Source organism: Chrysochloris asiatica, unplaced genomic scaffold, assembly GCF_000296735.1.
Source record: "Chrysochloris asiatica unplaced genomic scaffold, ChrAsi1.0 scaffold00051, whole genome shotgun sequence".
In the NCBI taxonomy this organism is placed as follows: domain Eukaryota; kingdom Metazoa; phylum Chordata; class Mammalia; order Afrosoricida; family Chrysochloridae; genus Chrysochloris; species Chrysochloris asiatica.
Genome location: NW_006408569.1, coordinates 3,162,724 through 3,176,063, shown reverse-complemented (window position 1 = coordinate 3,176,063; position 13,340 = coordinate 3,162,724). Strand labels below are relative to the sequence as shown.

Below are 13,340 nucleotides of genomic sequence, written 5' to 3'. Positions count from 1 at the left end.
CAGGGATGTAAAAGCTGGATGAAGAATTTGAAGGCACAAAGAAATAGTTTCTCATTTCTGCATGTTAAAGACAGACATCAGAACTTTACTATTATATAGTTAACCTAGGAAATCATTGCTGACATGTTCTGTATGTATTAATTCAGGAAAATCTTGATATTTAATAATATTATATTATGGGTACTCTTTATTTTTTGGATATTTTAGTGTGTTTTAGGTGAAAGCTTATATTTAACAAGTTTTGTACAAATTGTTCTGTGACATTCGTTACAATTTTTGCAATTTGTCAGTATTCTCATTATTTACTTTCTGTTGGCTCTGTTTCCATTGATCTAGCTTCCCTGCCCCTCTCTGCCTTCTCGTTTTTGCATTTGGGTAAATATTGACTATTTGGATTCATAAAGATTGTTTAAGGGAGCATAAGCTTCATGAGAGATATTGTTTACTTTATAAGCAAATCTATGATTTGGCTGAAAGGTAAGTTTCAGATGTGGTATCAGTTTAAAGTTAAAAGGGTATCTTAGTGGGTCTGGTGCAAAGAGATAAGGATAAGATTCTTATGATTCATTAGTGAGTAATTGTTATCATGATCAATTGCGACTGTCACAGTTGTAAAGGTAGACGTTTTATAACAAAAGCAGGGAGTAGCTAATTTTACAGTCCAGAAATAAAGGGCCCTAGGACCATCAAGGGAGAAGAGCATAAGCGGAATGCCAGACCTTATCCAGAGAAGCAGTGACACCAGAGATGAAGGCAGAGATGAGCACATGGAGAGAGGGAGCAGCTGAGGACTCTAGATTCATGGGAAGAGAGGGACTAAGAGCTGGCGGCCATGAGGCCGACTTGCAGAAGTTGCCTTTTGGTGGTGTAAATTATTAATATTCCTGAGTGTTGTTTTTTTTTTTAGCAAAACGAAACAAAAAGAGCAAAATGAATAGAGAGAAATACTGTTATCTGATGGTTCATGGAGGAGATTATAATCATTTAATGAAACAAGGTATATGATTTGTTGAATATAAAACTGATTATCTGCCCTGTAAACTCACTCAATTCACAATAAAAACTTAAAAAACAAAAAAACAAAAAAGGGTATCTGAGGGTGATAGTCTTAGGGTAGTTCTAGTCTCTATCGTTGTTAGGATAGTTAAGTGCTGTTGAGTCAGCTCCAACTCATGGCAACCTTGTTCAGGATTTCCTTGTACAGGTTTTTGGGTTGGAACCACTTACCCTGTGAGTTTATCCTACCCAGAGTTTATCCTACATACAGCACCATATCAGATCTCCAAGTGTCCATCAACAGATGAATGGATAACAAAATGTGGATACACACAGTGGAATATTATTCAGCCATAAAATAAATGAAGTTATGATACATGCTACAACATGGATAAACCTTGAAAACATGTAACTGAAATAAGTCAGACATTAATGGGCAAATGCATCAAGACAAAAGTAGATCTGTGGTTATCTTAGGCTGGAGCGAGGTGGTCTGGGGAGTTACTTGCTTAAAGGTTACTCTGTTTATGTTTGGTGTGGTGGAAATGTTTTGGAATTAGAGATCGGTGATAGTTGCTCAACACTTAAACGTGGTTAAAATGGCAAGTTTTGTGTTACATATATTTTACCAAAATAAAATAAAAAAGAAACCAGTTTAAAGAATATATAAAAATGTCTATGAATAAGTTATAACTATAAAAACATTTTTGACATATGGATCCTATAGTCATATCTGACTGACAGGGAGCCCTGGTAGAACAATGGTTAAGTGCTTAGATGCTAAATGAAAGGTTAGTGGTTAAAACTTACCAGTTACCCCATAGGAGAAACATGTAGTAAGTCTGATCCTTTAAAAATTTCAGCCAAGAAACACTGTGTTCTACGGGGGCTTACCCTTGGCCAGCCCGGGATCCCTGGGGCCTGCTTACCCCTGGCCAGCCCCGGAGTCCTGGTGCCTGCTTACCCTGAGTCAGATTCCTCATGAGAGAGCACAATAGTCACATTTATTTAATTAAATAACAGATTCAACATGACACTAAACAACACTATACAAATGCATCATAGACATAAAAAAAAAAAAATGTTGTTATGTGCTGTTGAGCCAACTCTGATTCATTGCAACCCTCTTTTGGGTTTCCAAGGAGCAACTGGTGAATTTGTAGGTAGCAGTCCAGTGTTTATCCTACAGCACCACACCAGGAATCCTCAGGAGGCCAACGAGTGGGTACCATTTAGAAAATAAACGACTGCAAAACAAATGGAATCATTTACTGACTTTAGAATATGCTATCAAAGGAGAAGAGTGGAGTGCAGGACCCCATTCAGAGAAGTGGCAACTCCAGAGATGAAGGCAGACACGATGACGTGGAGAGATGGAACACCTGGGGTCTCTGGACTCAGGGAGTGAGAGGGGCTGTGTGCTGACAGCCAAGGGATAGGCTTTCAGGGTGTACCGTTTAGTTATTTGGATGGTTATATATTCCTAAGTGCTTCGGTGTACATCCGAAAAGAAGAGAGGGAAGGGAAGCAATTGCTACTGAATGATGATGCATGGAGGGGACTGAAATCATTGCAATGAAATGAAATATGGAAATGGATGTTCTCCCATGTAAACTATCACTCAATTCACAATAAAAACGTTAAAAAAAAAATAAAAGAAAGATGGAGAAAAGCATGAGTTACATATCTAATTACATCTAGGAGTAAAACTTCACCATGGGGTGAAAATTGAAGGCACAGAAATAAAAACATTGAAAAGCCAATCAGGATTGCAAATCTGGATCAGAGAACAGCTATGATAACAAAACACAAATTAAAGACACTGAAGACTGATTATATAGTGGAAAAGAATAGACAGCAAAGAATAGACAGCTAAGTTTCCTCTGTAATGTACAACCCTATAGGTCAACAGTCAGCAACAGGCTGTGATGAGATAGTGGAAAACATGACAACCTTGGAGACAATGCAAACAGAAAGTAAATCTGTAAGGGCAAAAAGGCCAGTAAGTAAATGATGTTGTATGAATCAAGTCGTGTTCCTAGAAGAAATAATTGCTATTTACAGATGCACAGAAACATTTTCTATCCACATTCCATAAAACTGTGAAATAGAAAAAAGACCATACATATAAGGACTACATACAGCTGTGGCATATGAGAAGAATTATTTAATGACCATGTAGGACCAGGTATGTATTTTTATAATATGTAAGCAATTCTTTGAAACAAGAGTATACAGTTCTCCATCTCAGATTTTCAAATCTCTCACGCAAAACTGGGCTCCTGTGGGAAAGGGTCAATCTTAATAGTACCATCAAATTACGGCTAAAGACACATTCCTGGCTACATCAAAAGCCCTTGCTACCAGGTGGCCAACTGCAACTTGGACTGTGATGTAGAGAAAGAAATGATCTCACATCTATATTCTCATACAATAATATTTTGAATAATGGTATTAGATTTCAAGTAATTCTGAAAAAAAAAAAATATATATATATATCATCATGAGCCTGAATTGATACTCCAATATTTTCAGCTGATTTGTGGCAGGTACCTCCCAAGCTGCCCAGAGCACTGTACAAATGATAGTCCAATCCAGTGAGGCCTGAGAAAGTTGTAAGTCCTGAAGACATATGTGATCCACATTCAGAGTTCTAACTCCCAGTTCTCAACAATGCAGGGGTTTGGGGAGAAAGATGGATAAGAGAACAAAGATTGCTCAGTGTTCTGACTCTCAGTGATTACACAAAACTGTGATCCTGTAGAATTAGCACTGGACCACAAAGTCAATTTGAACTGCAAGGTCAGTGGTTCAAACCCACCAGCTGCTCCTAGGAAACCCTATACAGAGTTGCTATGAGTCAGAACCTATTCGACTACACTCAACAACAACAACAACAACAACAACAACAACAACAACAACAGATCAACAACAGATCCCTTAAAGAAGCCCTGGTGGTTCAATGGTACAGTGATTGGCTGGTAACTGAAAGGTTAGCAATCCAAACCCATCCGGTGCTAATTCTATAGAAACATACCAGAACTCCTGTAAAGATTACAGCCTTCAAAACCCTGTGGAACAGTTCTACTCTGTCCATGGGATTGCTAAGAGTGAAAAATCAACTCAGTGATGCCTAATAGCCTAACAACAGTATCCCATAGTATCAGAAAGTTAGATAACATAGCCTAAAACACAAACAAAACAAGATAAGACACTGTCTCTCTTCTGCTGTCTTCTAAAAAAATAAAAATAACAAATGGTACAAATGATTGTTAGTGAACTAAATATTAACATTAAAGTCATTACCTAAATAAAATTTCTAGAGAAGTACAAAAAATGAAGAACCACAAAACTTCGCATTCAGTGTCTCTCAATGTCATGTGGGTAACTTGACCATGATAAGAGCTCCTGTCTTTGGTTTTAGCAAAACAATAGCCAGATTGATGTTTTCTCTACTGGCAAAAAAAAGAGAGAGTGAGAAACAATTGGAGAACTCTGGACTGAAGTCATTAGGCTCTTCAGATAACTGCAAGTGACTCTCCCTCAATGAACCTCTTGAGTTTCCACATTTGTAAAATGGTGACAGTTTTGAGTCCAATGGTCTTCCTTCTACAACCAAATTTCTTGATTGTAGTGTCATGGAATATAAGTTAAAATGTGAGAAAACTAGGTGCGAGGATATAGGAACTCCCTGCACCATTTTCACAACTTTTCTGTGAGTTTTAATTTTTTCAAAATAAAAACTTAAAAAGTAAGGCTGATGGATTGTAATCAATGAAATGAAACAAAACGTATATGAATTGTTGAGTAGAAAACTGATATGCTCTGTAAACCTTCACCCACTTCAAAATAAAAAGTATATCTAGATATTTAAAAAATATTTTTTTAATGAGGCTGAGCTAGTCAACTTATATTTATTTGGGTATTGGTTACAATTCCATTTTTCTATCACAAGTAGTTTTTCAAATATTCAAAGTATTACTACCTAGTTAAAAGATACAGCCTTTTTAATACGTCATAGAATCCTGGTGTGGCGCTGTAGAATAAGCACTGCACTGTTAATAGCAAGTTCGGCAGTTCAAATCAACCAGCCACTCCATGGGAGAAAGATGAGGCCAGTCAGCTTACCTAAGGATTGACAACCGTGGAAATCCTACGGGGTAGGTCTACTCTGTCCTACAGGGTCAGAATTGACTCGAAGGCAATGGTTATCATAGCAGATAAGTTTAAAATTCAACACTATTTTCCTTGAGTCTTAGAATGACAGGTGCTGCTTATGTGTCTTTATAATGCAGGCACACCTCTCTTATGGAGGTCATACATGGTGCTAAATCTTGCATAATCTAGTGACCCTTGGGATTATGTTGCTAGGAGTCTTCTGCTCCTGGTAAATTCTCCCTTAGCAAGCAGGGATGCGGTAAAAACTCAGTCAAAAAAATAGCCCAACATTAAACTCGTCAAAGCTGTTGTAATTACTGCTACTACTACAGAACATACTGGCAACTGGCCATTTGACTTCTAGGAATGGATTCATATTCATATGCCTACACAACAGGTTTCACTTACTAACATATTATTTTGCCTCTGATCATATGTAATGTACAAAGACATGATGCAATATGCAGGGTCCCTTACTCATTTCCTAAATATTCAGGAACATATGTGGGTTGGCATGACTGTCCTCTCACTGATTATATTTGCTGCCAAGGCATTTGCCAGGATATTCTTTTTTTTTTTTTTTTTAGTTTTTATTGTGAATCGAGTGATAGTTTACATGGGGGAACATCAGTTCGTTTCATTGCAATGATTACATCCCCTGCATGTTTCATTATTCAATAGTATTTGTTTATATTTGTTCTGGGTTGGGTTTTTTTTTTTTTTTGGATGTGCACCAAAACACTCAGGAATATACAAGCATTCAAACAGCCAAAGCATTCAAACAGCCAAAGGGCACACCCTACCCCTCAGGCACCAGCACACATCTCCTCTCCCTCCATGAGTCTAGGATCCTCAGACCTCAGATGCTCCGTCTCTCCATGTCATCATCTCTGCCTCCATCTCTTTCCACGATTTTCATGACATAAAACGATCCAAAGTGATGAGGTGGATGGGCAGATGTGATGGGCATTGATCTATGACAATGAAATAATGATAGCATTTCTATCCCACCTGGATAAGAGGTGGTTGGTATCACGCTGCTTCCTTCATGTCTAGAAAAGGAGTGTTCGAGACATCATGACATTGTTGAAGTAGAATAATAACATGAAAATCATCTTGGCTATGAATATCATCACAAAGATTGATTTAGTTTTTAAAATTATGATCATTTTTTAAATCCAAGGGAGGACAGTCATTCACTAAAAATACCAACCTAGAGCAATAACCAACTGTAATATCAAGAAAGTGTCATAAAATTGAGTTAAGCTATATGTACTTGGAAGAGAATTTGGAAACATAAATTGTGCCAGGCAGACAAGACAATTAGGTAACTAACATCTGCATATGAATATAACATTAGACTTTTCTGTGTAGTCAGGAATTGATCTACAGGCTACACTGTCTATGAATTACCAGATATCTATCTGAAGATGATGCAGCCTTCATTACTGAACCCGCAACTTTCATGGAATGATGGGTACAGCACTTCAACACAATGCACAGTCATCCAGCCTGCCCTTCTTGGTTTCATAACATCCTCTCATTATGAAACGAGTATAGGACATTGGTTGTTTTCTTTTGTATAGCACATTGTATCTATTCTGTCTATTATGAAGACAAAGAACCAGCATCTGGTGGAGTACCTACTGCTAATGGAATCCTTACAAAATAAACAAAAGCAAAGGCCTCAATTTCATCAAATGATTGCTTCAGTTATTGAACCACTCTTAAAAGAAGAAACACAGTCCTCAGCTAAATTTCAGTCTTTCAGTTGTATAGATTCAAGGGGAGTAGCAAATGCGGCAGTAACCATTGAGGTATATTATTGTGTGTTATCGACCTGGTTATTGCTAAGTGCATGGTATGTATGTAGACTGTACTAATATCATGTCTACAACACACAATAATATACCTCAGTGGTTAGTGCAGTGCTTGCTACTCCCCTTGAGTCTATACAACTGAAGCACTGAAGTGTATCTGCCATCGTGGAACTCCAATGATCGTGCCATCTAAATAACAAACTAATTGTCTGAAGACTTTTATATTTTCATTAAAACTTGTGAATGTAAGGATTATGGAAATCATCTTTATCCTGTGTGACGGATCATAAAGATATTAACACAATGGGGAAATATTTTTAAAACGTTGGATGCAGTGAGTAGACACCTTATTTATATTACTATCTTATTAATAATCATTAACCATTATCTATGTAGTCTCTGAATCAAACCTTTTTAAAGCTTTAAAGTGGTAATGCAGTATGCAATTTCTTAACAATCATCTGCCATGCTATTTTTCTTCCAAATGTGGCACTCTTTTGTCTTTAAATGGAAGAAATGACTCGAAGTATACCAATGATTAGGAAGATCTCTTTTTGTGTTCTGAGATGTCTTGAAAGATAGTTTACAAACCCTGCAAGAAATGCTATAGTCAAGGGAAATCCATAAATGCAAAGATACTTTACTTCAAGAACTTGGTAACTGAGTTTGACATGCATTCATAGTTTTACACAGACCGTTTTGAAGAACTCTAAAAGCAAACATCTGACTTAATAGGGAAGAAGACAACCTTTCATCAAATTCATCTTTGTAGTGATAGCATGGTTTTTCATTTGTGTCATCTCACTTGAGTTGATTATTATGGGGACTTAAATGAGATGATACAAATGAAAAAATCATGTATCATTATTACAAAGGATAAGCACTAGAGTGCTAACCACAAAGTCAGCAGTTCATTCAAGCCCATCAGCCCCTTCCTTGGAAGCCCTATATGGAGTCGCTATTCAGAACCAACACGATGGCCCACAACAACAACAATAATTGCAGTAGTTATGTAAAGAAGTTATTACTCATCTGTTAGAATTAAAGTAATTCAAGGTTTTATGAGATTAAGTAAGACAAGGTCAGATAGAGAAGTGGGACTGGGACCATACCACAGATCTCCTAAAACAACCCATGTAAAGTGTCTTGTACAGTGTCTGATGCTCTGCTCTGTACGGACTGGATGAAAGATACCTCCAAAGATACCTCCTTTGCTGTTCTCAGCTAGTCCAGTGTTCGTCTATACTTCAAGTTATGGCCCAGTCCTGTGACAGAAGTTTTAAATAATATATAAAATAACGATGGATGAAACTTAATTGATACCAAAATGGTTTCACAAAGGTAGCAATTACCTTTACTTTCATGCTGTTACCATTCTGGAGTTGGAACGATCTGAAAAATAAACTAGTAACCTAGAAATAACTGCAAGTAGTTACTTCAGTTAAAGTCAGTACATGCCATCGAGTTGGGTCTGACTCATAACCACCCTGTAGAGTTTCCAAAGAGCAGCTGGTGGGCTTGAACTTTGAAGTGCTTATCCTACATTTCCAGTAGAATATAAGTCCATAAAACGTTTTCTGAAAAGATGATCACATGAAGGAATATGCCTCTATTAGCCAATGCAGGCATAACTAAACATGTTAATGAGGAAAGATCATGAAGGGAATAAAACAATTATCAAGAAACTGAAAGGGTTCTTGTTAAGCTTATTTCATTTTGACCTATTTCGGGGGGGCGGGAATCTCTAATGCATCGTAGCAAATCTTATTAATTAAACCAGGAATCCATTACCATTTTTTTGTGTACATATTTATCCTTAATTTATGGATAATTATGAATAAAACATGAAATTCAGTGTATTTACTTGTTCTGGAATCATATATGTTCTACTCCTCATAATATCTCTTCTGCCTTCATACACTATTATACTGTGGCATGTAATACTCAGGGCTTTTTTTTGCAAAATATTCTCACAGATCTGAAATTGGTCAATCAGTGGTCCAGGAAGAATATTATGTGAGCCTAGATTTGCAGTGATATGTTAAAGTTAAAGGTTCAAAATATGCTTTAACTAAAAAACTTGAAAACGCCATAAATTTTTTCCTGGATAGTGTAATTTGCTATTTATACTATCTCAGCCTGGCTCCATTTTATGAAAACATTCTGGCCCGTCCCAAGTGTATTTTGATAGATTGGATAATAAGCTAAAGATCTTCTCTACATTTTATGGGATTTACGATTGCTGTATTCAAATTCTAAAATGCATACCAAAAATAAATAAGTAAAAAGAAATCAAGGTAAAGCTGAAGTACCTCACTCCTACATAAATTCTTGAATTTTCATTCTTTCTGTGTCTACTGATAAGTTGACTTTGGTGGGGGTGAGTTTAGTTTTACAAACACAAAAGCTATATCTTATTTTCAACACCAAGAAAGAAAATAAACAGTACTCACCTGTTCCGTGGCACCAAAAATTCTACTCATTTCAAAGCACATCATGTATCAAAATAGATAGAAATCAACAAACTTAAAATTCAACGTTATGTACATTCAGACGGGACTCACCTTCAGAGAATCAAAACAGGCCATTACACGACCATTTTCCACATGGCAAACTCTTGGTGGATGAGCAAACTTGCAATCAGCATCACCTCGAGAGCAAGTTCCTCTCTGAAATTCTCTACAGACTTCTAGAGTCAGCCACTTGGTATCACGAACCAGGGTAACATTGACAGTCGCCATATTGGAATCAAGTTAAAATCAAGTGCACACTCTTCAGGATAGTATCACTGATGATTGCTAAAAAGTGAAAAAATGAACTCAAGCTAAAGGTGAAGAGAGAACAGGTTGCTTTGGTAAACTTTCTATTTGTTAGCACTTAGGGGTCCATTTAAGTCAAATCCAATCTTGTTGTTGTTATGCGCCATGGAGTCGGTTCCGACTCTTAGCGACCCTGTACAAGGTTTCCGAGGCTATAAATCTTTACGGAAGCAGAAAGCCTCATCTTTCTCCCATGGAACAACTGGTAGTTTCGAACTGCTGACCGTGAGATTAGCAGCCCGATTTGTAACCACTACGCTATCAGAGCTCCTTAAATCCAATCTAGTCAAACAAAAAAGCCAGTAATGAAATGAAAATTGTATGAGAATAATTAAAAATCAAATAAGAGACCAGCTCCTAAAAAGGCATTGGTAAAGGTTAAGATATTTAGCGCTGTAGTTGGTTCCTCTGCCGAAGTTACTTCAAATAACTGGCAGGCTTTCAAAAGAATTCTGAGCACTCCAGTCTCTGGTTTCAATTATTTCTGCAAAAAGCATATGCTGCTGGTTGCCCTTTCATTTGTAGAATGGTCTCAGATCATGGGGAGAATAGTTTTCTCCCTGTTTCTTGGCTTTAAAGATTAATATTGGTCAGAATGTTGCAACTGCTTGCCAATAACTAAAAACAAAAAAAAAAGTCGTGCTGCCAAAAATCAGGGAAAGGAAACGTGATTTTAAAAATTGAGAATCAATGAAAAAAGCCTGGACAAGCTACTGACAGTGAACTTACAAGCACAGTAAGTTGGTTTGTTGGTTGGTTGGTTGGTTGGCTGGTTGATTGGGGATATGGCAGGGAGAAGGGTTGATTGAAAAGCAGCTCTAAAGCAGAATCCAAGCAGCAGTTTCCAGAAAAGGCACTTTTCAGAAACCTACAAGAAAACAAAATTTGGAAAATTAGCTAAAATAGTATACTGCTTCTGTTTCAAGCTCTAACTATGGAAAAGAAGTACCTAGGTCGTATTAAAAACAGGAAGCATCTTGATACTGATAGTGCAACATAGTACAGTCACCTACAGTCAATAAAAAGGGAATTTCTCAACGTAGAATTGAGCATAATAAAATGAAGGGACCACTTAAGATTTATTGCTGCAGTAAAAGACTGGGAAAGTCAATTAAGAAAAAACAAGATAGTTTCATGCTTGTTTGTGGCAGAAATTCATTCTGGGGTCCACTGCACAGAAAATACCATAGCCTAATGTGACAGCCCCTAATGTGTTAATGATTCCCTTGTATGTTGCCAGTTTTTAAAGCCTACCAGAGACTTGTCTTTAAACTGGCTTTATGAAGTGCCTTAGAAGAAAGCCCTGGTGATCTGCTTTCAAATGGTCAGAACTTTGAAAACCCAATGGAACTCAACTCTGCACACATGGGGTCACCATGAGTCAGAACCGATTTGATGGCAATTGTTGGTGGTGGTGTTAAATGCCGTTGAATCGGTTCTGACTCATAGTGAACCTGTATAAGGTTTCCAAGGAGCAGCTGATGAGTTTGAACCCATGATCTTGTGGTTCAAACCAACCTTGTGGTCCAGTGTTTAATTCCACACAGCCACACCAGTATTCCTTGATGGCAATAGGGTTGTGTTCATTTGTTTGTTAATTTTACTATGGTCTTATCGAAAGCTTGATTATCTACTCTCAAAATCCAGAAAACAGAGTTGAAGTTGCTCTGACAGATAACTCTGTATGTGTGCTAGAAACGTAATTGATGAGCACCTGAAATGGTCCTAACACAACTAACTAGAGATGCACTGCATACGAGGTATGGTACAGGAAGGAAATGTAGAACGTGTTTCAGACCAAGAAAAAAATTCCTTTGAAAAGATACTGGACTTTTCTTCAGTGTCTGCTCTCTAAGTCTCCACAAAGGGAAATTTGAACAACTCAAAAGTAAGTTTCAACATATATGAATGAGTGAGACAGAAAGCATTGTTATTTCCCTTTAAGATTTGCAATTTTACCCAATGCCAACAAGCAACAATCTCAAGCAACATAGCAGAGAAGGTATGAGAAAGATCAATTGACTAGCATGATCAAATGAACTGAGGTAATGGGGATTTCCCAAAGCAAAAAATAAACTCAGCTCTGATTATCAGACAAATTAACTAATTATTATGTTCATTATGAAAACACACCAAAAGTTATTGGAAACATTTTAGTTCATTTATAGACAATAACTTTATTAACTTTACAGAATGTAAATTTTGCATTCAAGAAGAAACTCAGTATCACTTGATTGTTCAGGTATCATTGGGAAACTAAACCTCTAGAAAATTCAAGCAAGCTTATCTTTCCATTCAAGCGCAATGAACATTTTTGATTTAGCCATTATTCGTGGAGATCTTTCTAAAGTGCATTGTATATTCTTTGCCTTCTATAAAATAACAACAACGACAACTCAAAAAAAAACAAAAAAAAACAAAACCCAGAGCATAATTTAGCTTCTGGTTGAAGACTTAAGGTCATGAATGTTCTGCAAAGTAGTATAGCTTGTCTTTTTTCATGGTAGCCTGTTAATTGTCATGTTTCCTATTGCCACAATATCTGCTATAGTGAACTGTCCAGCTCCTTTCCTGGGCAAACTGCATGGCTTTCCTGATGAAGTACTATGATGGCTCTTACTGTTCTGGAATTCTCTTGCATTCCATTCAATGTGGGACTGGATTCTAGAAGGTTCAGGCTGTCAGATAAACGACCTCCAGAAAAATATCACAAATACAGATTAAAAAAAAACAAACCTGATATAGCAAGTAAAAACCAGACTGGGATACTACTTCGTACACACTAAGATGGCTATAATCAGAAAGAGAGAGAAACACAGACATTGGCAAGAATATGGTAGCATTAGAATCCACATATACTGCCACTGGTGTAAACTGAAAATGGAATAGCTGCTTTAGAAAATCGTCTGGCAGTTTCTCAACTGTTTAGACACAGAGTTACTTACTATTTGACCCAGAAATTTCACTCCTAGATGAAATAAAAACACATATCCACACACACACACAAAAATGCTGATAAATGTTCATCTCAATATTTTTAATAATAACCTCAAATAAGAAAAGAAAAAATTCACACTAACAGATGAGCTGACAAATAAAATGCAGTCTATCTAAACAATAGAATATTATTTCACTATAAAGAGTGACAAAGTACTTGATGCATGCTACCACACAAACAACAGGAGCCCTGGTGGTATTGTGATTGAAGCATTTGGCTATTAATTGAAAGGTTGGCAAGTTGAACCCACCAGCTGCCTGAAGGAGAAAGATGTGGCAATCTGCTTACGTCACGGTTACAGCCTTGGAAACCCTATGGGGGCAGTTCTACTCTGTCCTACAGCATCATCAAGATTCAGAATCAACTTAATTTCAGGGGTTTTGTTTTGTTTTGTTTTGTTGGTAAGTGAAAGAAGCGTGACAACAAAAGTCACATATTATATGATTGCTTTCATCTGAAATATAAACATAGGCAAATCCATAGAGAAAGAGATTATGGCTACTTCAGGCTGAGGAGAACGGAGGGCATTGGGGAGTGATGAAAATGTTC

The 13,340-nt window shown here is 37.0% G+C and overlaps 1 protein-coding gene across 2 annotated transcripts in view; it reads right to left on the bottom strand.

The window, feature by feature from the left end:
* MBNL3 (muscleblind-like splicing regulator 3) overlaps window positions 1-9,792 on the bottom strand; it is a 68,321-nt gene extending 58,529 nt beyond the window's left edge. For both annotated transcript variants that reach the window (XM_006862812.1, XM_006862813.1), the window contains exon 1: window positions 9,539-9,792. In XM_006862812.1, the coding sequence (XP_006862874.1) occupies window positions 9,539-9,715 (177 nt within the window). In that variant the 5' untranslated portion in view covers window positions 9,716-9,792. The remainder of the gene's footprint in view (window positions 1-9,538) is intronic.
* Between the last annotated feature and the right edge of the window lie 3,548 nt (window positions 9,793-13,340).